At 43.2% G+C, this 26,848-nt stretch overlaps 1 protein-coding gene across 8 annotated transcripts in view; it reads right to left on the reverse strand.

Annotated features, from left to right (window-relative positions):
• DYNC1I1 (dynein cytoplasmic 1 intermediate chain 1) overlaps nt 1-26,848 on the reverse strand; it is a 197,433-nt gene that overhangs the window by 81,862 nt on the left and 88,723 nt on the right. For all 8 annotated transcript variants that reach the window (XM_075143716.1, XM_075143718.1, XM_075143714.1 and 5 more), the window contains 3 exons: nt 11,122-11,211; nt 3,147-3,309; nt 1,884-1,983 (listed from right to left, as the gene is read on the reverse strand). In XM_075143716.1, coding sequence (XP_074999817.1) covers nt 1,884-1,983; nt 3,147-3,309; nt 11,122-11,211 — 353 coding nt within the window. The remainder of the gene's footprint in view (nt 1-1,883; nt 1,984-3,146; nt 3,310-11,121; nt 11,212-26,848) is intronic.

The raw sequence follows: 26,848 nt of genomic DNA on the forward strand, positions 1-26,848 counted from the left end.
CCGGGGCACAGAAGCCCCCGCTGGGGTGCCAGGGAGCTGAGCGTGAAGAGTTAACGGAGGGGAAGGCAGGAGGGGCCACCCTGGAACAAAGAGGTGGGAAGCAGAACATGCCTTTGAGCCCCAGGGGCTGAGCAATTACATTTGGCAGTGCTCTTCTGAGGCGGCTTTTTTTCTTGCTGCCCTGGGAATACAGTAAGAGCTGCCTGTTAGGAAAATATCAGATAAGAATTCCATGTAATTTCCAGCCCCTGAACAAGTGAACAACCTAAGATAAGTGTTTCCTCAGGCTTATATTTGATTTCTGTGGAAATCCATATGTGCTTAAGGGCCACCCACGTCACACCACTGCATACCTGTTGTTAAGCTGATATTTTGTATGAAAGCAAAGGGATAAATCCTTCATTTCACACACGAGGCGCGAGCTGGATATTACAAGAAGCCTCTCTGCAGCTGGCTGTTGTGCACCACACCCGGTCGGACAGCCAGACCTGCACAGCCTACTGGCGATGCTCGGTGAGACCCTCCAACTCTTCTCCTCCCTGCTGCCTGCCACATCCTCCGTGCAGTCAGCTGCCACCTCAGCTGAGAACTACCCGGAGGGACGGAAGCAGCCCTGCTGCCATTTCAAGGGGAAGGAGAGAAGGGTGGATGTGAGAGTCACTGTGCTTCTTATCCACTGCCTCTCCCCAGCCCGCACGCACCATTTACGTACTTGGCCTTAAACACATGCCGTCTCCACACGCAACACCTAACATGGTGCAGAAAGAGCAGCTACTGCTAAGATTAGGCTAAGCAAAGCTTGTTCTTAGCACTGGGCTGTGCTACATCTATAGCATCTTTGCTACCCACACCAGGCTGCATCGGGGCTCTGGACACACAGCGCATGCCTGAGGCTGGGTTTGGGGCGAACTAGGCAGACTGGCTTGCGTTCGCATTTTTCAAGCCTATGTCCTCCTGGAGCAGTTTCGTTATATCTGTATTGTGGACCTTGGAGAAGATTCTCCCTGGTTTCCTCCCTAGGGAAACCAGCTGCTTTGCTCCAGGCTGGAACCTAGGAACAGGCTAACAGGGACAAAGCAGAGAGGATGAGGGTGGCTGGAGCGAAACTGGGACCTAATGAATTTGACAGAACCTGTGGTGATGTGTGTGTGCGCTAACCCCAGCTCTCCAACGGAGTAACTAATTAACCTGGTTTCTGTGCTTTGCTGATGCTGCTGTATTGGTTTGGGGAAGCTTAAGCAGCTCTATCGTCAGTTTTATTTTGCAATATGACAATGCTTTGCGGCGCACAGAAACTGGATACATTCCAGGCACGCTGCTTCAGCATGCCCCCTGGCCAGCTGCAGCCTCCTCTTCCATCGCCTGAAGAGAGGACCCAGCATTTTTCAAAAGACCTCTTTTCAATCCTTTCAAGTTCTTCAGATACTTTCACATTTTGAGTTTTAGTATATTAGAAAAATAAATTTTATTCCTCACTATTCTTATTTTTTATTTTATATATTATTAGGTATAACTATTTATTAATTCAATTGCTACATATTTAGTAAATTATTTTTAATTGGTTTAGTTTTAAACCTTTTGTCCTAAGAATTTCCATGTGCTGAAGGAGTGGAGGGGGCAGGAAAAATAAAGACTCCTTCATCTTAGTAGGTTTGTTAACCCATAGTTTTAATACAACATCCTGGTTCTGAAGACCAAGTAACATATAAAAAACCTGACAGCTTCATTATGGCCCACTACATGCATTTGCTCATTCAGGGCCCCACTGTTAGTAAAAAATAACATCATAGTCTGCAGAACGAAGGGCAAACTGAGGCCGGCTATACTTTTTTAGGGAGAAGTTGGAAGGATATGGAAACACATCTCCTGGCTTCCCATCTTACCTGAAGAGACCAATCCATACAGGTGACGACACGATGCTTTGACCAGTGCTCATCATAAAACTGACGGTTAAAGGAAAGGTTGGCTCCTGCTTGAACGTCTCTGTGGGGATTCAAACAAAGTGACACTTTTTGAAGTACCAGCATTCAAATGCTGTGAAAAGCAATGCAAAAGTTTCTGACTGCTACTTCTCAAATCTCTGCCCAGCCTGAAGAAGTCTGCCACCTTGGTTTAATTGCTCTCACTGACTGTCTGGCTGATAACAAATCTGCACCAAGGAACAAATTTTACGTCTGTTTCACACAATCACATTTCCCATTAATTTCCTACTGCCTTCCTGACTCTTCTGGGTCACCCTGGGCCCCCTCTGCCACCTTTGTCTCTCAGGACTGAACCAGGCCCCGGCATTCAGCTCCGCCTTTTCTGAATCTTCACCTCCAAGCTATAACCAAATCTCTGTTATTTTTGATTCCTGAAATCTTAAAAGTTACAGCACCTCCTCCCAGCGATGGAGACGGCGGATGCCTTCTGGCACCGTTAGGATGGGCTGAAGCTCCGTGCTGGTCCAACGCTGCCACACTGATGCATTTAGCCGGTCACAGGGGCGATGCTCTAGAGTAACCTCCAATAACCAGTGCAACACAGCTACTGCTTTGCCATGAGGCTTCAACAGATAGGCAGCTGTTGAAATCTAAATACTTCCTCTCGTATTAACAAGTTTTGCTTCTTCTACTCCCCTATCAATTGCTGAATACACAACCTGTCACCTCTCGTCTTATGCGTTTAGATTGCACACACTTTGGGAGATCATAATTTTCATCCACACAATGCATAGCACAGTGGGATCCATTACAGACCTGAGGCAGTAGTAGAATGTAAACAGCAGCAATTTGAATTTGTAAAAATGTCATGATACAAGCACACTGGAGCGTACACATGCACCTCTACATATACATGTGTACACACACATTTATCTGTTTCAATTATTAAAGTTTTTCTTCAGAATTTGAAACTTCATCCCAAAAAATGAAACAAAAAATTAAACCACCTGCATAAGATGTAAAAGAAAAAAAACAGAGCAATAAACCATGAAGCTATTTTACAAAATAATTTAGACTAACAAAGTGACCCAGGCCTTCACGGAGAGGTTTTAAACTTTTCTTAACTATAAAAATGTTTAGTTTAGTTTTAAAATTAAGGCTTCCTGGCATTGGAATTCTTTTTATAAAGGTTATTTTACAAAAGCAAACAAACCCCAGACTGACCCATCTTTCTCTTCTACATCTCTGCCACTGTAGTCGAAGAAGATGTCTGAATCTTCAGCCAAAGCTCGCTCAATTACACGTATTGTCCGGTCAAAAAATATCAGGAATTCTTCTGAATGGAGAACTTGCTGTTTTTCTTCTTCTGTCAGTTCTCTGGGAGGAGCTTGGAAAATGAAAAGATGTAGGTAAAAGTATGACATTTCACCCCTTTCCCAATGAATCAACATCTTCAGTGGGTTTCTTTTGACATGAAAGCTTGCCATAGCAATGTCAGGACAAAAATCAAAGCTTTACTCTTAAAATCATGACTAAGAATTTTTTAGTATATCTAAACATACTCCTGTATATTCCCAGAATGTAGCGTTTACATAGAAGAGATCCTATATCTTCTGTATTTATTATTCTGAAATGGAAAATACTTAAACCCCCAAATTAAATAAACTCGGTGTTCCTATTTCAGGAAATGGCTGTGACTGACGTTTAGGCAATACCTAACTCGAAAAAGCAGAACACTTATATAACAGGGGACCTGTCAGAAGAGCCAAAGATAAAATAATCTTCTTAACTTATACTACAGTTCTTTGTGTTAAAAGGGTTCATGTTATCTCTCCCTTCACTTCTTCCCATTTCTCCTTGGTGTCACTGATAAATTCTGTCTCTGCTTTAGAGCTTTTGTGAAGCAATGAAGTAAATAACCAAAGATATTCTCTGAGGCAGCAAAATCGAAAGTAACCGACCAAACACCAGTTTCTTTAAGGCAGTTTTATTCCTTGCAGAGGACTCCTAAGAGCAAGAGCAACAAATGCCACTGAGCTGTGGCCAAAGCTGCACTGGGAGGGGGTAGGAGCCATCTCGGGCACCAGTCAGGATAGCCTGGCCCCCACGAGATGAAGCTGCTTCTTTACACATACACAGAAATGCTAAACCTTTACTTCCAAACCAATATTTCCAGTATGGCCCTTCATTTGAAAAATACTACTATCTTTGCAGGATGCACCAATGCTACGTCTCCATCAGTTTAATGACCTGTTGGTAAATTCCAACTCAAATGTGAACTTCAGAGGGAAAGGAAATTGGGATGTTGCTATGGCTATGGTGCAAAATTCTGTTCTCAATTACACTAGCGGGGTCATACTGATATTGTGGCAATGTTGTATATCAATTATGCCTTTGCCCACGTGTGCTTTTAAGCCATCATTTCAGTTATATTTCAGAATTACTTGTATTTCAAAAAATGCCATTAGTATCTTCAGAGTTACACCAAACCAACCTTGCAACTAGCTTAAATTCCCAGCATGAAAAGCTCTGTTGACATCACAGGAATTACGCTAACAGAGAATTTTGTTCCAAATTTATAATTAGGTACACAAACAACATATCATAAACAGATTTATTGCAAAATTACAGAGACTCAGAGTTTAACTGTCGATCAAAGGTCTCCCGCATTGGCTTTACACTACAGATTTGAGGTGTTTACTTGTGAAAATGACCTTGCAGTCTCCCTAGGCCATATTGGGTTAAAACGCTAGCAGCCAAAAAAGATAATTCAGCACGGTGCCTCAGAGAACACCCAGTATACATGAAAGTTTAACTCCCAGCCCTGTCATACATATCTTAATGTTTAATTAAACAACGAGTGACACAGTTTAAAGTTGCAGCTCAAAATTATTTTCCAGTTGCTGTGCCATGCCGCACAGCTACTTTCAGCTATCAGGGAGATGTAGCCCTTGCTCGCCATCTGATTCTCCCGTGGTTCACACCAGATTCGTGCGCTCCCGTGCCCAAGGACGCCGCCGCCACCAGCCCCAGGGGCAAGGATGGATTGAAAAGCGCAACAGCAGGCAGGAGTGGTGATATGGTCAGCATTACTGCAGTACTCAGCTCCCCCAATTTTCAGCGTACCTGCTTTCAGAGCACTCCCTGTGGCTGGGAGAGGCTGTTATCACCACCACGCTTCGGTTTGCCTCAACTGGTCGAAGCGTTAGCTCTGAAAGACAAAGTCTCTGCACTACACCTGGGCTAAATATAGAGGGTAGGAAAAATGCAAAAGGTGGAGGAGCAATTTGGCCCTCAGGAGACAAAGCAGCTAAGAAGTTACAAACTTTAGCCTTTGACGATCTCCTATGGCCTTGGCCCTATGCCTCCTACCACCAGGTTAGCGGTCCCTGTGGAGCTCCACAAATCCAGAGAATATCTACATCCCCCCGCATGGTCCCCCTGAGTAGCAGAGCAACCATTACCAAGGCAGGAGCACAATTTGCCTCTAAGTGCTTTAGACAGAACCAATGCATGTGAAAAAGAAGAATGACTAGCAAAAAGTACAGGTTGACCTATTGCAGCATCCACTACTGAATAGTAATTGGCACTAAGGGAACTCATCTGGCAAGGAAGCCTGTAATGAGGCAATATCCCACTGTCACCACTAAAGCATCGCTTTCCGAGAATCAAAGACAACAAGCATGACAATGCAGCAAAATGGCATAAAAGGGGAGAAAATAACTGCAAAGGCAACTGGAAAACTCATTTTAAACTGCTCCAAATGGTAAAAATTATTTGCTAAATCAAATCCTCTCTACAGCTTGGAAATATAAATTTATTACTCGGCCATTTGCCCGACTATAACTGGCAAAGAAAATACAACCAAAAATCAATAGAAAGGGAAAAGGCAAAAAATAAACAGCTTGGGAGCTGTGGAGTGTTCACAAGCAATGGAGACACACATGATTGCAGTTCTACCTCAGCAAAATCTCCCTTGCAGTTAGCAATGATCTGTGGGAGGCCAGCAGTCTATTAAACCCTCTTCGGTATCAGAAACACCTTGGCTAAAGTTTGTGGGGCATAAATCAGCTTACCTCATTCATCTGACTGACATACCAGATGCCCCCTGGCGATATTAAGCTTCATATTTTAACCTTATTTTCTTCTTTCATTCGGCTGCCTCTGAAGTTTTATTTGAGGCAATCTCTTCTTACAAGAATGTTAACATCATTACTTTTTCCAGTGTAAAACATTGCTGTAACTACTGCAAATACATGAAGTATAAGCAAAAAAACCAAAACAGACAGGCTTGTTCTTTCAAATATGAAGATTTTCTAACCATTTATCTTTCAGAGCCACTTCCATTTTCCCCTTGTTCCTTCTCCCTGTCTGCCCATTACCTCGAATAAAATAAAAAGAAACTATGTAATTTTCTGCAATTTTTCTTCCTATCTGGGAGCTTACAGTTACTTTGATCTCAGCTTTCAAGAGACACAGGCTCTCTTCAAGGAAAACTCTGAGAAACGTAAGTAGCTGATCAAAGTATTTTTTGTTTTGTTTTGTCACAGATGATACCTATGTGATGTGACAATATTTTCAGAAATTCCCTGTAAGAATACAGCATTTGTCTTCAAGTATCTGCTCTCCCTAGTGTAAAAACCAAACAAACCACATCTAACCTAACAAAGCCTAGTGCGATGCTTAGCTTACCAGTGCTAAAAGCTACGTGCTTATTGCCTGGAGTGCCATGAAAGCTCCTGCAAAGGAAGACCCATACTTCGCTCTTGTTTCTATACTGTAGCTTCGTAATGAACTATTGTGCCTGTGCTCTGCTTCCCGCCCCGAGGAGCTGAACCCATCCGTGGGCGCAGCTCACATCAGGAGGACCCGTGGTGCAGCCACCAAGTTCTGCCTAACAGGGCCACTGGGCATCCCGTCTATCCATGGACCCACTGAAACATCGACGCTTGCTTACCCACAAGCAGAGTGCTGTCTGGGTGGCTCTGGGGTTATGAGGTCGACAACATGTATCAAAGAAGCCCTGTACTCATGTTAATGTATAATACTGCACAAAATAAAATGGAATTTACATTTAAAATTAAAACACTGTGCAGTTATATATGCACAGGGGACACCGCAGGGGAAGAAAATGCGAGGTATATCCATAATGAAAGACATTGTACACTTGTGCATGAGCAAAAAGGTCTAGAATATGTCACAAAAATTGAACGTGACATGAAAACAACAGATTTATTCAACACTTATTGCTGAAAAAGAAGAGCATTTTTTTATTTTGCATTGATTTAACTCAATCCTCAGAAATACCATATTTCACGTCAGGTCCTTTGTCCACAAATTTCCTTGGACAAAACAGAAAAAAAAATTGATATGAAAACATTTCCTTGGATCTTTAGGAACTAAGATAAAAAATGCTGCAGACTTGTTCTTATCCGGCAGAAGCAGGTTTGTGGTAAATATAATATCAATAGTTGTGATAACAATGCAGGATGAAATTCACAAATATTTAAATATCAGGATTCGGGTCTTCTCCCAGGGAAGCCAAAAAGATATTTAAAAAAACCAAAACAAAACAGAAAAAAGACTCCCATTTGAATAAGTATAATAGAATATAAAAAATATTCTCCTGGAACCTAAGCAATTGTAAAAACCTGACAAAAGAAATGAAGTCCATTAAAGGCAAAAAAGAAAAAAAGAACAGAAAGAGTAAGTGAATGAAAGAAAGGGCGAACTAATAAAAACAGTAAAGCAGGAAGCAGCCTTGTTATGAGCCCGGAGATATAACGAGAGACAGAAGGAGATTAGTAAAACCCTTTTAAGATCGGCATTATTTCTTTCAGCGTGTATTTAAGCCCATGTAAACTTTAGATATGCTGACAACTGAGGATGGTAGAAATGTACAGCATGAGAACTGCAAGGTGCTAAGGGGCTCTCAGCAGCTTTTAGTCCTCGTCTGCCGATAGCCTGCGACCCTCTTCTTTTTCTTGTGCTTCTCACTTTCATGTCAGGCTTGATACGTGCCTGGCTGTGTTGGGTTTAAAACGCAAGTCCCTGCACGGCACAATTGCTGAACATGTAAAGGGAGATTTCGAGGTGCATGTAGGAATTTTTCAGTTCTGGATTAGCAGGGTCCAGAGCCTTAAATTCGAAACTGCCAGGCAGGGCTGTTCCCATTGATGGTGCTTCTCCAGGGGCCGCGCTGAGCACCACCCCTGAGCACGCCTCAGCCGGGCTGTCGGGGTGGGTCGGCACTCCCCAGCTCGCTGTGGTGTCGGCGGCAGTGAAACCGTGGCGTTACAGGCTATTACAAACCCCAGCGGGTTCACAGGGGCAAAGCTGGAAACCTGTCCTGCTTCTCTGATACGAAGCCTGAGCTGGCGAGGGCTAAATCATCTCCCCCACCGCAACCCACTGCGTGGACACCCGAGCCCCATGCAGAGGGCCAGGGCAAGAGCGGGGCACAGCTGGCCTTTGAAGTTGCAGATCCCAGCCTCCCCCATCACAGCCTTTCAGGCAGGTTTCTGTGGATATATCTACGGCTTCAGATAAATGCAGGTTGAGGCCCAGCCCGTCTCGCTGTTCATGTGGTTTCTACTGACACAAAGAGGCGCCTTAGGTGGAGCTCCAGAGCTCTCTGGTGGTGGAAAGCCCCAACCCACTTGATGCCACAGTTTGGGACCAGTGTCTCGTTTACATGGTCAGGAGAGGCTGGGAACAGGCAGAGCCCAGCCCAGTTCACCAGCAGGTATCCCACACTCGGCTTTTCCAAGGACGCTGGGGAGACCACGCACCTGAGACATGGGTGACAACAGGCAGCCCCATGGAAGAAACACAAGAGGGTCCCAAGGCTTCATATGCTTCAAACGGTCAACAAGCCAGGTCTTCACCTCCCACTCCAGAAACACTTTGCAGGGCTCGAGCTGCTCCTCTGCCCTTAGCACCTCCGTGGCACTGAAGTGCCGCAAGAGGTGGTGAGCCAGGCAGGCTGCCCCATTGCAGGTGCACTGCGTGCCTGCTGAATAATCCCACCAAACTCCACAGAGCAACTCTGGGGTGCGCAGGGGGAAGACGAGGAAATTAAGCATGCAATAAATGTCTGTAGAATTAAATTTGACTACCTATAAACCACAGAGAAAAAAAAAAAATCGCATTTCCTCTTAAAATACCATTATAAAAATAGAGCACTCCTGTCTTGTTGGCTTGGGGAGAAGGAGACTGAACAGACTGGATCCAATCTTTATTTTTCATCCTGACCTATTTTTGAATTATATTCATGAAAAAATTGTCTGCCTTTCTCTCCCCACACTTCTCTCTCCTATGGTTTTTTTCTTACACTCCTATAACTCAAAAAAGGCCATGCTGATTTTTTTTAATCTGTTAAAAAATGTGCTCCCTGAGCTGAAACCAAATTTCAGCCCAGAGCAAATTTTTACGGCTGGGTTATAAATCCCTGAAAAACAGGATTCATAATGGAAGTGCTGACACAGCCTTAACTACTATATAGCAGTGTGAATGGCGCCACTATAATATCTATTAGAGATTCTTTAAAAAGTTTGCAAAATATTGTCTTGCCTTGCAGAGAAAAAGAAGCCAGAGTACTTAATGCCAACATAAACATGCTTTTAACCCATTATGTGCTAATTTGCAGAAAAGCTATTAATTCTGAGTAGGCACACAGAGTGCAGCACCGACAGGAAATGTTCTTCTAAACTCCTGTTCGACTTGTAACATGGTTTTAATCACTTCCATGAAACACAAACGATGGCTTCAAACTCTGAATGTTGCTCAGAACATGAGAAGGGTGATTACAACAGAGAGGAAAACAGGATTTGTTGGCAAAAGGGCTAACGCCAACAGGGAGACAATGACACCAAACGTAAAAATGGGACTCCATTCCCTGTCAATTTGGGGACGACTGCTTCATTTGATTCACAGCATTTAATACCAGTCATCAGTACACCACTATTTTATCCGTCACAACACACACTGCAGGTCAAGTTCATTTTCTATCAGGCAATGAGCATGTTTTCTTCTTCCTTGAACCCAGTCAAGTGTTAGCACCTCCCAAAGCCGGTTCTGCTAAAACAAGCCGTGCCTTGCTTTTACAGCCTGCAGTTTGTGCGTCTGAGACTAGTGCTAAACTAGCTCAGTTGATCTACCGTTCCTGGAGGATCTGCCAGGCAGAGAAGGGGAACACTGCCCCGACACCAAAACACAACAAAGAAACAAAAGATGTTGGCGGTGGCGCTCGGTCAGCAAAATACATAAAAGGCTAACTTGAAACTAATCTCCTCTCACACTGGAGCTGCTGGTATTTCAGCTCTTTCCCCCCACTCCACACAGGGCTGAGCATTGACTGCTCAAAGCGACACACCAGAATAGCCAATACTCTAGCAAATTCCCAGATGAGAAAGAACAAATTTCACATCCCTCTTCTAATTACAAAAGCTAGAACGGGTCCAAGAGAAGCAAACAAGAGACAGCCAGCATATCTACCATGTCCCGTGCTGACATGCACCACTTCGACATGTGTCTCTTGTCTGCACCAGAAAGAAGTAGTAACCTGAATTTTTGTCTCCTGTAACCCTGGAGAGTGTCTCAATCCAGAGGAATGGATAGAAGGGTTGGACCTGCCTGGCTTCAGCTTTGACCTTAAGTTCCCTGGGGGCAGCTCCTACAAAAAATGTTAATTTTGATTGTCAACATTTTCCAGTGGTGGAAATGGTTTTCTGCTGGAAGATTCCTGACCACCACTAGGTTTAAGTTTGCCCCTCTCAAGCAGGCAGACAGTTACGAGCTCTAAGTGCCTCTGAAGACCAACCAACTTTATGGAGCCGTTGGAATGCCTGGCATTCGTGTTTTAAATCTTTCATGTAAGCAGGCTATTTGAGCCAGAGGACAAGTAAGCACCAGTCCTGGAATCCAAGAATCTCTACTTTGTTCCCAAATTATGAGGACACGTTGCTTCTTCTAAAAAGCTGAAGTCTTGTGCCTTTCACAAGCTTCTCAGACCTACCAGCTGGGTCGCTGGGATACAATTTTCTGCTTTTATGCCACTCATGTGGTTCTGAATCAATAAAACTGGTGACTGTTTCGATTTCATAGTGTTCTCAATAATGGAAACTACCTATGAGAATAACTACTTGCAGGATTCAGTCCTTTAAAGCTGTAACAAAATCCTTTTCATTTTTTAAAGTACCTTCTTTCACTTCCTGCTTCTGGTCTTGATTTTCCGTCTCCAAGTCATCCTGTGCTTTTGGCTCCACCATCTCTTCATCATCTTCATCCTCTAAAAAAAGGGGAAGAAAAAGATTGGTGAGATTCACCTCTTTAAGGGGGAGGGAAATAGTGTATCTTCTTTATGATTATAAACTGGTAGTAAACACAGGTAAAGCAAAGTGCACAATAAATGGAAACGCCTACATGTATACTCAAAGTGACACTCTCAGAAATTTGCCCCCAGCCTGCAAGATAATCTGCTAACACAGGGCACCTGCCACTTCTGCTCCCTGTGGCAACTTCCCATCTCAGATGTCGGCTGAATATCTCCCTGACCTCGGAGATGACTTCTTGGATGGCATAAGAACAGATGCAAACATGTTTCAGCCTGGCAGCTATTCCACGGTTGGGACACCTGCTACCCAGACACCTCATTTCCAATTCAATTCTCACCAGATTAATTTGTCTTTTGACCTACAGGAAGGGGTTAAATAGAAATCTGACCTCAGGTCAGATGCCACTAGCAAGCAAACAAGCATGGTACGGTTCTGAAAAGTCATCACCATCAACTGGGGGAACACAGCAACCAAAAGTGGCATTTGGAGCTTAAGAACCATTCTTGCATTAATACGAATTTAATGAACACTAAAATTTGACACATGTCTGTTACTACTGCCAGATGTTTTAATGACCTTTCCTGACCTATGCAAATGCCTCTCTCCCTTCCCCTCTCTCTCCACACTCACATGTTCTCATTTTATTCAGGAGGGCAAACCATTCATTCCTTGATGTCTGTCTCAAGTTAAAAGGGTTCTGATTGTGCAGACCAAAGCATAATACAAGCAGAGCTGGAAAGACAGTGATGCACCAAAATGGCTCAAAGCCTACCTAACCCTCATTACTTGTTCCCAGCTACAGCAACGTGATTCATTCTCCAGTGCCCAGGGCCAGCACCCAACCCACTCACACTCATGCAAGGGTAGAGGTGCTCAGCCTTCTAGATTCAGTGAACTGCAAAGATTGAAAATAGACCTGGTCCTAAAAGAGTGAGTTACAGTAATTAACAATTAGGCTGAGCAAATCTGTGGGCTATGGAGGATAGCCTGATTCTGGAGCTTGATGCACCATCAAGGCATAGCAAGCACCACTGGTGCCCTGGGTCGGTCCATCGCATGAGAGAACGCGTGTTGTCCCAGCCCCAGGGCATTCAGCCGTCAGCAAAACCACTGCAGTTCCTTCAGGGCTTTCTGCCTGTCACCACATGGTTCCTCGCAACATAGTGCTTCTGCAGGCACACTCCCTGCTCTAACACTGCCACGTTAACACGGCCTGGAAGCGGGCAGGGGCAACACGTCACACTTCTCCAACTGCTCGGCTACTGGCACCTTCTCCTGCGAAGGCTGGCTGCAATCAGTCGTGGCTTCTTGGGGAGATGTTGGTGCTGACAGGTTGCATTCAGCCAACAGTAACACGCAGCTGTATTTTGTTTTCAATAACGTAGTAGGCACCTACTATTCCCACCACGTTGCCTACCCTAGGACTTCTCCCCCCAGAAGCCCACAGAGCGCATGTTGCTAGCTGACATCTTGGCTGGAGAGCACGGCTTCGCCACATACTGTAAGGGAGTATCTCAGCATGGACAGAGATGCTTTTCCCTCTTGGGAAAAAGAGGAAATCTTGGCATAAGATCTGCCATTGCTCCCCCTACTGCTAGTGACTGCAGCGAGAAGAGGGAGAGCTTGGCTCCCCAGTCATCAGGGAGGAGGGATAACCATGTGCTCCCCAGGCTGGGAAGGGAGGAGGAATCCAGCATGGATGGGGAGGTGTTTCCAGAATGAAAAGCACTACTAACTGATGCCACCCCTTTATCAGGGATTTTTTAGACCATGAGAGGAAACCGCCACTCGGAGTGGGGTAAAGGTAGGGTATTCACGATGCCTCCCTTCGATGCCTCACTTGGCGATTACGTTTCCCTAGGTACTCTATATAGAAGGGCTATAGAGAAGAGCTTTTAGAGAGCAAGCCAGGGCATTTCAGTTCGGCAGGGTAAACACATTGCTCTGTCCACTGGCTGAAAGGTAGATAACATCCGACACAGTCAGCAGAGAGTCAGTAAGAAAAGGTCACCTGCCGCATACACATAGGAGGGGTAAAAAAAGGTCCTTCTGGCCTCAGTCTGCGGCGCTAGCGGAGAGGGGATGTATGAAAGAGAGAGGCACTCCCAGTTTCAAAGAACAGATGAGAAGTGTGAGAAGAGAGAGGAGTGACCGGCGCAGCAGGGAGTGAATACTCTGCTAACCTCAGGCACCTATGCACACACAGATAGGATCACAACGGTGTACAGATATATGCACACAGACACGCTTATGGTAGATACCTAATGAAGCTAACTCCCACAAGAGTTTTGTGAGTCTTGCATTACAAGTTTTCGTTCCCTAGAGCACCAGCTCTTGGAGCCAGCTGTTTACATATGAATTTCAGCTTTCATTTTTAACCTGTTTCCAACCTGTCTGCTTGTGCAGGGAAGTTTCAAAAGGGGAATGGTTTGAGAAAACTTGCAGGAAGCAAACCAAAAATAAACCAGTATTTAATTGAAGATGTTGGGATTTTTAAGGCAGCATGCTATGCTTTTTAATGCCTGAGTTGCTAATGGACAGGGACAATGTAGCAAATGTAAAACTTGAGATTTAGTAGAGGATTTTCAGACTGAAGGGAAGCAAATTTATCCCTGTCCCCTAGAAGTCCTCGATCCCCCAGATCAAGGGGGTGCCAAATCGTTTGCCTGCCTACTGTCTGTTCCTGCTTCTAAAGCAGAGAAGGAATGAATGGCTGAGGCACAGCTGGAGCAAGGCGGGTATTGATACTTCTGCACCTATTAAGGTAGATCTTCTTTACTTCCCTTCCTCTTCTGGGAGCAAACAAAACCAAGTTTCCCTAGCTTTCCCTAGATTTAATTGCAGCAGAAAAAATAAGTAAAGGTTATTACAACACATGCCATGCCTTTTTTCCAAGGGCACGCACATCAATGAATTAGTTTTACTGGGAAGGCAGTGCAAGAGTTTTTAGCAGGTTAGACACAGTTCAGATGCCCTTATTTATTTACAGAGAAATGTATACACATGCACAGAGAAACTCAGCTAAAAGGACGATATGGTTGTGAGCCAAATGCTAAAATGTTAGCAAATGCCAGAATTTGGTTTGCCTGGGCACGATTAGCTCCTTCCTCTCCCCACGTGTAGGCATGATGACATCATTCTGGAATTTCCTCCCTCTGGAGTGCTTGGCCTCATTTTCTGGGTGCTCAACAAGAGACACCTGGGGCCTGAAATGCAGAAGTGCTGAGCGCTGAAGTCAACTGGGCCTGTGCTTTGAGTGGAGAAAGGGCTAGGGAAATACTACGAACACAAAAGCTCCCACATCTCTCTCTTTCAGCTCTCGCTGAAAGTTGTCATTCCGTCATTTTTGTCCTTTTTCTCCTTGTGCTTCAGCGTTTTTGCATGATGGCAATAATATTGTGAAGATAATAGTATTCTCACCCTGCGCAGATGTGTGGCAGAGAGGCGTTCATCAAGATTTGGGGCATATTAAGATGCTGTCACGGGAGCACCAGAGAAACAAAAGCTTGGAAGGGGATTAATGTTTTCTGTGTTCAGTGTAATGCTTAGAACATGTGCGTTAACATGAGATCTGAGGCCAGAGCACCAAATGGAAGACGATAAAAACCAGAAGGGTTAAAAAACTGACTCCTCGTTAACTGGCTGACACAAGAATCTGTTAAGGAAAAAACCCCTACACTTTATCATGTAATTAAAACTGTATCATCATACATATTCAAAAGGGCTAATTAAGGATGCCCAGGAAACCTGCATTCTGGAATATCCAATGTTGCTTGGCTTTGCAACCTGAATGTTTATTTGCCTTTTTTTTTTTTTTTTTTGATATTGCACACTATTTAATGCCAATGTATGCATACTTACACATGTTCATGGTACATAAATTTGCTATTGTGCCTAAGTATGGTTATGCATTTGTACATTTGACTGTGCACATACACATACATTACAGAACAATGGGAAATGCTTCGGCATTCATTTTCCTGTGTTTTACTTAAATGTGAAAAAGATAACATTTATTGTACATTTATTGGAGAAGCTGTGAGTGGTTATTTGTTTCCACATGTGCTCACTCAGATCAGATGTGCCATCGCAGTAATTGTCCAGGGAGATGAAGACGCTTTCGTAGTTCCTGAACACAAATAGCCTTTCCCTGTTTAAGAGCATATCTGACACGGGGAAGTTTAGAGAAATAACTTTTTAATTGCTTACATCACAGTAGTAGGAGTCTTCTAGTCACATTTGGCAAACACAGAGTTGCTACTAGCACCAGTAGTGTTACACCCTGTTCAGAAGATCTAAATCAGAACCCATATGTCTATTAAAGGAACCACATGAAAAAGAGCTAGTAATGAAGAAGTGTATAGCTGCTGTGTAACACTTCTCCTTTGTAGATCTCAAAGGACTTTGCAAGGAGGCCAGTTTTATTATGCCCATTTACCACGCAGAAGCTGACGGATAGATCCACTCACTATAGATCACTCAGTAGACCAGCAGCTGAGTGAAGAATAGAGGGTTGGCTTCAGAGTTTCAGCCTAGAGTCCTGCCCACTATGGCCACCCTGCCTTTTACTGCAAATAAACAATTCCTCAATGGAAATGATGATTAAATGCTTAGGTTAAAGATGTTTGTCTGCTGAAGCTGGTGGAGCCATATGTGGGATTAATATAGACTGACATAGCTGGACCAAATACCGTTTCTTCTTAACTCAGAGCTTGATGGCTCTCCAGGCTCTAGGAGGTGGCCAATCAGTCCTAACAGTGCTTTGTTTAACAAGATGAAGTATAAGCAGAGCAATTGTTCTCAGCTTGTACTTAGGTTTGAACACTCCTGCTTGTGTTCCAGACCACAAGCGGTCTTGTCTGTCTAAAAGCTTGCCCGTTTTTTCCAACTATAGAAGCTGCTCTAATAAAAAAGTATGATCTCTCCCTACAAACCTATTTTTTGTTTAATCTGTGTGTAAATTACTAATTTTCAAATGTTGCCCAACTATTAGCTCCAATGAGCCTGCTCTATGCCTGGCCTTTGCCATGGCTTCCACAAGGATGGATCACCACTTTGCAATCGCAATAAATGGAGGGGGAAGCCCTATAAACACGTGGCTAAGCCCCTGGCACCTGCAGAAGAAATGCCCAGATGTGCTGAATTGGACAAAATGTTCACAGAGAGCACAGATGATCTCAGAAAGTCAGACCCCACATTTCTACAGAGCTGGGCTATTTATTACCTACTTGGACTTTCCAGGGTTTTAAATCACTGTATTTCTTTTTATAGCATGGAAAAACATACCGGGCACATTCAGGACAAACTAGAATACAATAATTACATCTGAGAGGACTGCACGTGACACTGGCTTAGGGTTTTAATTCTTGAGATGAATACTGTTTTGCTTGGGTCAACATTTTCGCTGTTGGTTGAGTTTTGGATTGCCAGTTTTAGGCAGTTAGCCCTGGTACTGCTCAAATAGTTTACTAAACAACTAATTTTTTTGAGGATTTATGTAATTATAGGCCTCTGCTCTGCTAATGTATGTACCACCAGTTAAACAGCAGGCAGCATGTTGTGCATTCGTCTTGGGTGGAGGATTTACACCTCCTTAGACCTGCACCTTTGAGACTAGCTAAGAACTTGCAGCTTCTGTGTATTGTTTTAAGTATTGACAGCTATACTGCATTAGACTGACAGCCCTGTTTTTAATTCTGGGTAGGTACAAACAATCCCTTTTTTAAAGACATACCTTTAAAATAGCAATTTAATTAGCATCACAATTATGTATTTTATTGCCTGAGTCACTGATATATGAGAAGCCAGCGAGTTATTATATGGAGTTTTATATCAGCATTGACATTCCTTCAGTGCATGAGAATATCAGCCATGCATATGACGTGCATTCAATAAAATCAAGTGTCTTCACAAGAAGCAGACTTGATATTTGCAACTATGAAATACCAGAGACTGTTGCATCACTTTTATATTTACAACTGTTCAAATTAATTTTGCTGTTTCTGTTATGAAAGAATTACAAACTGAGCAAGGACAAATGCATCATGTTTATATTGACATAAGCTTGGACCAAACAGGTTGAATATTGTTGGCATTATCCTGAGAAGGAGTTAAACGTTTTTGAACACGTTCTTTCCATCACTAGCAAAATATGCAACAAGCAAGGAAACACATACTTTTTCAAATAGGAGTGCTTGACATTTCACATTTTTGAAAATCTATGATTTGCAATCTGGCTGAATGACCTATTTTTCATATAATGTAATTTTTTGAAATATGTCCAGTTTTTCACTTTCATCTTTTGACTGCCCTTTGAAGCAAGAAGAGAATTAATTCATCAGTGGATTTTGTTTGCAGAGTGGGATGTGAGACTGGACGTACATTGGGCACATGTTAGTCATCCCAGATGGAAATATTCTTGCATGCGCGCTCTTCTTGGCAATCAGCAGCTGCCTCCTAAAATGTATTTCAGTTAACCAAAGCAGGGAAGACTGCTCACTGCTGAATATTGAAAAAACAGAGGTGGACAGATCTTGGACTAAGCTCTGTACAACAGGCAACAAATTTCAGATGAGAATTTCAATGTGAGCCTGAACTTGCAAGCATATTTGCATGCAAGAGTCATATGCATGCAAGGCATCTCTGCCCCCTACTTGGAAAGATACTTAAATGTGCATTGCAGGAACATTAAAAAGTTCCAAGTCATCCTTCTAGAGTTCCCCATGGCTTGTACGGCACATTCCCAACACATCATCTTGTCCTTATGAACTAGCACAGAGAAGTCATGCTTTCTAATGGCCGTCAGATGAAAAGGGAACATTAGGAAAAGAAAGGGTAAAATTGGATGAATGAATGTCTGGAACTATCATATGGCCACAGCAGCACCTAAAGGACTTGAACTGAAGCATGTGACATTCTTCCTCCACTCTCCATCTATACCTTTTTTAATCATCTGAAAAAAATGGTCTGTCTGTATCTTCTTTGATGGCAGTTCTGCAAGAGCAAGAATCAATCACAGCACTACAAGAACGACTGGCTAGCATCTTCAAACTCCCTTGATTTTTTGTTATCTTGAAGTGCTGTGTTGCTCTTTTGTGAAAGAGAGGCTTCACATATTGATAAAATATAGGCTGTATGAGTAATATTACATTTACCAGACTCAAGTATATTGACTGAATCTTTTTTAATACAATGTTGTGTTAAAATTTAATCATAAAATAACATAGATAATGTTTGGCACTTACATATCACTTTAATCCCGAAGATTGCAGGGCACTTTTCCCTGGAATTAACATATTTCGCCTAACATCTTCCACAGTGAGCAGACTAGTAATAATATACCAGTTTTAAAAGTGCAGGACTAAGAGAAAAAACCCTAAATTTTCTTGTTTCTTGCAATATGAAATACTAGTCACATATTAGTCTGTCATATCCCAAAAGCGTTTTCTGATCCTATCCCTTGTTCTGCAATGCAAATCTCTGCAAAGTTCACCCCTCATCCCATAAGGAGCAGGTGGTATTGCTGGGCATTTCAACTAGATCCCTAGAGTCCTCCTCTCAGGCTTCAGCCATCCTTGTACCAGTGCAATGAAGGAAATACATATTTCACCCTGAAAACAAACACTGTAGCCTGACTGACTGAGAGGAGTCATTTAGTTCAGAAAATTTATTTTGCCTACAGCATAGGCCGTGCCACTTAAAAATTTGTCCTGAAATTTACTACACTTCCCTCTTAAAACAAGCACCCTGTAAGTAATTTTTATTCAAGATTTCTTTTTAAAGCTCTCCTTAACAATTACCGCATTCAATTACTCCTGGTCGGGGGATTCTCAGGTCTCCTGGTATATGATTTTTCATAACCATCTCCTGATCTAGGGTTTCACCACTCAGCTCCAGTCCCTCTGCCTCTTCCTGACTTGTGTTTGCAGTCAGACTTCTTTTTGGTACATTATGAAGACAGATCTTATTTTTCCATTTTGTGACAAATGATAGACTATCACAGCCAAATGGCAAGAAAACGTCACAGAAAAATTTGTTTTATTGTAGCATTTCACTAAGCTCCATATGAAACTATCCAAATCTCTTCACAGCCCTGATTGCAAACCTTTGCACCGGTTCAAGTGTTAGAATCAATGCTTCGGAATATAATAATTTCTTTACCAATTAAAATGGAAAGCTGCCTCTGATTCTTCAGAGAAGCATTTCTCTAACTCAACAAACTGATTTTCCAGTTACTTGGCCTGAGCACAGTTTTCAGTTGTGGTGAGAGTCTCAGAATTCAAAGTGTCCCTTGTTTTTAGTTTCTGGTCGGTCTAGACCAGACATGGATTTTTCTCTCCTCTTTTGGACTGTTGCAACATCGCACTGGTTGAAAGCATTTTTCAGTCCCCAGGGAACTAAACTGCAGAGTACCCCACTGGAGTCATCATCTCTTCCAGCTGATTCCCTTTTCTCCTCTTCCTCCCTCCCCAAAGCCCATGTTCAATTCTATTGTGCTTGAAAATATTCCAGTTGGAAGATGTAATGCAAAAAGAAAAGTACAGAAGTTTCCTTTTCTTGGCCATGGTTGGGCCTTCAAATAAAAATGCCAACATGAAATAATGGTCGAACAGCAGAAGCCTTACAGCAGCTTTTACAGACCTCTAGCTCCGAAACCAAATAGCATAAATTTAAAATATCCTGCAACAGCATAACTGCGGTAGTGTTATCCTTGAGGAAGAAAGCGAAGGAGACCCTTCGTTTCTGTGGATGAAGAAGGGGTTGCTAAGCCGTGCAGGTTTTCACAACCTCTGAAACCTGTAAGGATTTCTTCCTGCTGTGCTGCTGGAAGAAACCAGGTCGTGCCAGCAGTGTGAAACAACTCCTGCCCTGGGAAAGGGCACTGAGACACATGGCAGACTTTGTGGATTGGGCCTGCTCAAGTCATTTTCAAACACTCGGATCATGTAATAGTGTTAAATCACAAAAGCCTAAGTATGTTAATGAAAACCAGTCCCCACAACCTATGGCACTAGCAGCAATTGTAAAACAAAAGCTGCTTTCATATTAAACACACACACGCACATGCAGACACGCACACAGATGATGTATCTGGCATTTACACAGTGCCTGATTCGGAGGTCAGTCACAGAAGACCATTGCCGCAGCTGGGCACTAGGTACTTAAAACCTTAAGTACAATGTAGACCAAGTCAAGTCTGTGGGATTTTTTCTGCTGACATATAGGGGCTAGGACTTCACTCGTAGACTCATTTATTCCAAGTGCAAATGACTTTATACTCCACAGGCCACCTCTCCTATTTCCCACCATGCTTTTGCTTGAGCAAGATTACAAAATCTTGCTATTGTGGAAGAAAGTAATTCTCCACTTCCATACTGTGTCTCCGTCCATGAAGCCACACTAATATGCTTTACCTCAAATTCTCCAGTCCTGACTCTGGGCTTAACTTCTCTTGCGGGCATTAGCATGAGTTCTGGCCTTTCAGACTTTCTCCTTTATTTTTTGGATATGAAATAATATTTCAGTCCAAGGCCCTGAAATTAGCCATACGGCCCCATAGTTGTTTGCATGACCCTGGTTTAACTTTTAACTCCATCTTTTCCACAAATCTCTCTCTCTCTGTTCTATGGCATTTTATGAATAAAAATCAATGCTTAAGATGTAGCATATACTTTTGTAACTGAAATATCTCCACACTTACACACAAACCTCAACAGAGAGAAATGGAGACAAGACTGCTGATGTATTACAATTGGAAAGGATAATTGGAAAAAACAACTATATTCATAAACAATTACCACAGCAAATACACAAAGACTCCCTCTCTTTGTCTCTCTGACACACACATGCATATACTTTGCTCAGCGCTTTAAAAATAACCATTAGTCATATGGCAAATGCATTTTACATGAGCAAAGGTTCATTTCAACATTTGTCTTAAAAAAGGCAGGCAAAAAAATTGTTTTATTAAAAACTTAAACTACAGAAGAATAGCTGGGTCAGGGCTCGATGAGTGTCTGCTTATTACTTATACACGCACTGAACAGACCCCACTTAATTCTGTTTCCCACTGACGCCAGTTCACCTTAGTCACTGGTGTTAGCCCTGATTTGCATCCGTGTATGTGAAAAAGGAATTCCCTTTGACAGTTTTGAACTTGCCGTATTTTAATTTCACTGTTTTTGTCCTACTGCACTGGGAGAGGAGAGGCTTCCGCTCCTCGCATCTCAGTTTCGGGGGTATCGAGGTGAGCAACACCCAACACCTTTTGGTGATGGGGAAACCAAGGCACAAGCACATCAGCTGCTTGCCCAAAGTCACTCCTGAAATAGCTGCAGATGATGGAATGAAACCCTGGACTGATTCCTAGGCTGATCCTTCAGCCACTGCTTCCCCCGGGGCATGTGATCGCGGCTGCTTTGGAGGCTGCTCAGCCTTCATTATGTCAAACCAGCTGTTAAAAAACTCAGCCGGTTTCCCCCAACTGCTTGTTGCAACCTGTCCGGCCGGCACCCAGCTCCCAGCGCTGCCGTCCCCGCTGCGGGGAGCCTCCCTGCCCGCACGCCCTCCTCCCTGACCCTTGCCTTCCCTCCCTGCCCCCGCAGCCGCGGCACCCCGCCGCCCGCCCCGGCTGCCCCTCGCCTCCGCTCCCACCGTTCCCACCCCGGTTCTGCTCGGGGTCACACTTCAAAGTCTCCCGCCCCCCCAGGAAGGCCTCTTCCTTCCTCCTGGCCCCTCTCCAGCCTCCCTGGCATCGGTCTTCCTGAAGCAGATATCAAAAATCCCCTACTTGCAGTCGGGGGTTTGTGCACGCCGAGAGCCGTACCCACCTGCAGATACCTGTTTGACACAGAAATGCCCTCTGATTTGGATTCTCAGATCAACACTTCAAGGTTTTTCTGAGAACTTGGGTTGTAAAACACTAATTAAAAAAACCCCCAAAACCAATCCCTGCCCCCCAAGTTCCCAATTGCTGTGGTTAAAACCCAGCTTATCCGCTGCAGCTCAGCGGATCAGGTATGTTTTTCTGTGCTTAAGTTCAACAGACTTCAGCAGCTTCGGATGATCTAAACAGGCAGACTGCATCTGCAGTAGGGGTACACGGGAAGATTAAACTGCACCACAACCACTCACTGGAATATGCTTCCCTCTTCCCACTTCACAGACCCATCAGGAAAATTATTTCTTCGGCTACTTTATATCTGTCACACTTTGGAAAATGGATGCTTTGAAGTACAGCAGGCTGCTTGTAAATCAAAATCCCCCCTTTTCTCCCAAAACTCTGTAAAGACCCTTTCTTCAGCCAGCTTTCAGGAGCTCTCGGCTATAGACAGGGGCGTTAAGTCAGGAGAACGGAGTTGAAACTGGGTTATGCTACCTCATAGTCCTTCACTTGAAAAAGCATCTCTGCATAGACTTTTTTTTTAGAGGAAAACAAAAGAAAGACGTTGCTGGCTTCAGCCCCTGTGTCCTTTCGGTGGTAACACAGCTCACAGCTGCGAAGTTTACATGTGTTAACTTGGGATGCCACAAGCCAGCCAGCAATGAGGTTGTCATCCTGATCTGAGGAAACACAATGTGCATACATGCCAATGAATTTACCGCAAGCGAAGCGTTTTGCTGAGATAATTCAAAGCACGTTATATTTCATCAGTTGACTATTCCATCTACAGCCGATCACAAAAGCCAGCAACACTGGAGCCATATTCCGTCAAAAAGGTGCAGCTCCGCAAAATCTTACTCTTTTGCAAAATGGTGACACTTTCTTTGTGGAAGAGGGGGGAGATTAAAAAAATCAAGACGAAGAGGCAGTTCTGGCAACATCAAAATGGCTTGTTTTCACATTTTCTGAATGGATTTTTTCAATCTTTCCATCAAAAAGTACTTCTCGTATTTTTTACTTTTAGACTACTTTAAAATATGAGATGAAGCAAATAAAAATGAAAATATTTTGTTTTTTTTAAAACATACATGTGTTAAGTGACTAGATGGGAAAATAAGGCAAAATTTTACTTAAGGTGGAGTTTCAGTACGTTGGAGTCTTCTTTCAACCTGGAACAAAATTGTATTTTGAAATTTGAAATTTCACAGCACTACGTGAAAAAGGGATTCCTTCTGGGCCTGACTAATGCTGTCACTGCCTAAGGGATGCAGTCTTAGTTGAGTGGGGATTTTAAAATCTGATATTAAAGCAACACAGAAGCACTGGGTTGGGGGTAAGGATGTTTTTCATCACAGTAATGACAAGACCTTTTTTCCTGTGATCTGAGATTCCCTCTCCTATGACTTCAAGTTAATAATTTCTTTTAGACAGGACAAACTTAAAGTCATACTTCCAGCACTGAGTGCCTGGAGGCAAATTTCACATCCGTGTCCTGAGAACAAGATAACAGACACCAGTAACAAATCTACTTGGTGCACATTTGAAACACAGCCCAGTACACCAGACAGTGCCAAAATTAGGAGGCAATATGCAAATGGGCATCTTTCACTTTTGAGGTCTGATCCTGACTTTTTATTTTTGCATGCAGAACTCCAAATGAATGGGACAAATGCATTATGTAGCCAGCAAAGTACTACCAATCTGTCTTGACGGCCCTTTCATGGAGAAAGAACTGCCCAAGCAAGTCTGATGAGCTTCTCAGAAACCATTGTCTTAGTCGCCTGTACTGTTATATAGTTGGATAAAAAAGGAAAAATCACCACAACAGAGGTGTTTGCTTTGGGGGTGAGCACTGGGGGTAGTGCTAAATTCAGCAGCCACAGCAGAACAAATAGAAACTGTGAGCTTTCCACCACATTAATGAAACTTCATTCAAAAGGTGGAGTGTAACGTTCCTCAAGATGGATAATTCACATAAGCTGTGTGATTCAAACACTCATGTCTCCACACCGGCTCCACACCACCTCGGGATTTATGTTTTATTTCAGTTTTCATCGGACTGCTCATGAATGACCAACGACAAAAGAGCATGTGTGCATTTTTCTTTTTCACAGGTCCCTGTTAATGAGGACTCTGTTGCATTAAGACAGTCAAGACTGTCTCTGGCAAAACGTGTTGAACCAAGGTGTTTGTGCCTGCATAAAATTAAGCCACAAGTAAAGCACTTATTTCTGACAGCAGATTTATAATAGGAAAATCCCAGCAGGAATGAAGAGTGAGAAACCCCTGTTGTAGCCTTTTTCATAAACTTCACCTTGATTTAGTATCTCAAACAAGTAGCAGGAAGGGCTAACAGCAGAGGTAATCCTATCATCTCTTCTCCGACAGCACCATTCCATCTTTTTGACTTCCTCATGCTGCTAACACGAATTCAAATCATCTGTGTTTAAAGTTAAATGCAGTGATTGACAGATCTTTGTAGTCGCAGTCCATATTGAAGATTATTCTAGATACCTATCAGTTATTACTACAAGCCCTGTCTGATATTCAATACCTACAGGGAAAATTGTTTTTAACGGTGTAACGTCTGATCTATTTTGAAAGCTATTTTAAAATAAGAAACTAACTATAACCAGGTGGCTAAAATCCAGACAGGTTTTTTACGGGTTGATTTTTAAGGGGAGAAGGTGGAAGATAACAGCAGAACTCTGTTATACTGCAGTAACAACCATGATTCAGAGCAGAACACAGACAAAAAAGAAGCCTTTTTTTTTTTATTCCATGACATCAATTTCTGTAAAAACACCTATTCCAATAACATAGGATACAGGAAAGTTTAGGGGTTTGCTCCTGGCTCTTAGTACAGACTCATGACAGTATATGCTGCTATGAAGTAATTGCTTGCTTTCACGAATACAAGTCACTTCAAAGCTCAGTTGCTATGCTAGAAAACTGGGATGCTGGAAGAGACCTCTGGGTGTGCTACATCTCTTACTGTGGACACAAATGCAAAATGAAATAGTGAACACAGATGGTCAGACCATCCACTGTGCTCAAGGGCCAGCAGTGCAGAAAGGCAGAAGGATGTGCTCTTTAATTAATACCCCCTGAGCTCAGCTCTGCCAACCCCACTGCTGTGATGCAACGATAGCCTTGTTGCTCCCGATTACAGCATTACAGAATAGGCTGGCTTTAGGCACAAGAAGATCAGCCAGTTGGCCACTCCAGTCAATGGCCCTGCACTCACAGGGAGTCCAGTGGCAGCACCGCCCTCTCACATGGGCAGCCCAGCAAAGGTGGAAGATGGAGGAGTGATGGTCGGGCAATGCCAGCTTCGGTTCCCTGAGCTGATCGCTCCGCTCTGAGGCAGACTCTTCCCTGAGCCTGTCCCATCCTTCCCCACCACTCGGTTTTGCCGCTGAAAGATTTTGAATCCGTTCTGGCTGAGGGCCTCATGCTCTCAGTGCCTTCCCCTACAGCACTGAAATGTAATAGCAGGGAAAGAAGTACAAGAGAAGAAGCTTGGCACAAACAGCGGGCAGGACATTGCCCTCAAACTCCACCACTTTTCAGAGCTCTTACTAACATGACTGAGATCCCACCCAGATCTTTGTGAAACTTGATTAACCTTGTGCTCACAGCTAATGAATCTGAAACTGTTAGACAAGGGCTTAACAGTGCTGCTCAGTTCAAGAAAGTCCTTCCTGGTTTTGTGATTGGGATATGAGGAGCGAGCACAGCTAGTGTGTTTTGGCTGTAAATCACGTTAGGAAAAGAATAAACAAAACTGGGGAATGGAGCTTGTGTGTCTTGGGTTAGATGGGATGCTTCGGGCTGCTGAATTCCTAGTGGCTGTTTCAAGATTTCACTTATCCCTGCTTGTTACTCTGCTTAGCAATGAAAAAAGAAGTACAAAAGAGATGAAAATACAGACTTTATAAAGCCAAACTCAGCCCTCTAAAATCAAAGGCAGTAAAGGCATCAGTAAATGCATCAGTAGTTTGGCCAAATCGGAAAGTCATGAAGATGGGCAAATTCCATCAGCAGAATGACAGCTAAAAATAACCTCACATGGAAATGTGCACGGAAGTTCATTTTTCACGCACTGGGCAAATAAAATCCGATCAGTTTTTGCATTCTCAGTATTATCCCATTACATTAGATGGGAGCCTGAAAGAAGACAACGATTTAAATAAAAAGATCCTCCCCTGTTTGTCAAGTTGTCATTTTTCCATCTGCAAATAATGAAACATAAACTACTCTGAAAGGGAGAGAGATGGAAGGGAATGTGTTCCATGGATCTGTGGAGAACCACATAGAAACATATACAGAAAAAGAAGCTGCAGCACAGAGCACTTCCTGACCTCCTCTTGGCTACAAGTCTAAAAGAAGTCTCCAAGGCAAGAAGCATGAAAGAGCTTAAACAAGAAACCCTTCAGAAGTACAGCTCTTTGCTGCATGAATACCACAACACAGGGAAAATCTGCTGTGTAGGAGTACAGTCCTCCCACTTGAAAAGAGCTGGTAATGCCATCATGTCACGGAAAGATTTTCTTCATGGCTTTTGTGCATTGAAGGCATTAGCAAAGCGGGAAAAGTGCGAGCTGACAATTGTGCGAAAAGAAGGGTTTCTTAATTACATTGTAAAGCATGTCTCATTTAAACATGCAGCAGAATTAATGTTAAAAATACATGTCTTCCCATATAAA

The sequence above is a fragment of the Calonectris borealis genome, chromosome 2, assembly GCF_964195595.1.
Source record: "Calonectris borealis chromosome 2, bCalBor7.hap1.2, whole genome shotgun sequence".
Taxonomy (NCBI): Eukaryota; Metazoa; Chordata; class Aves; order Procellariiformes; family Procellariidae; genus Calonectris; species Calonectris borealis.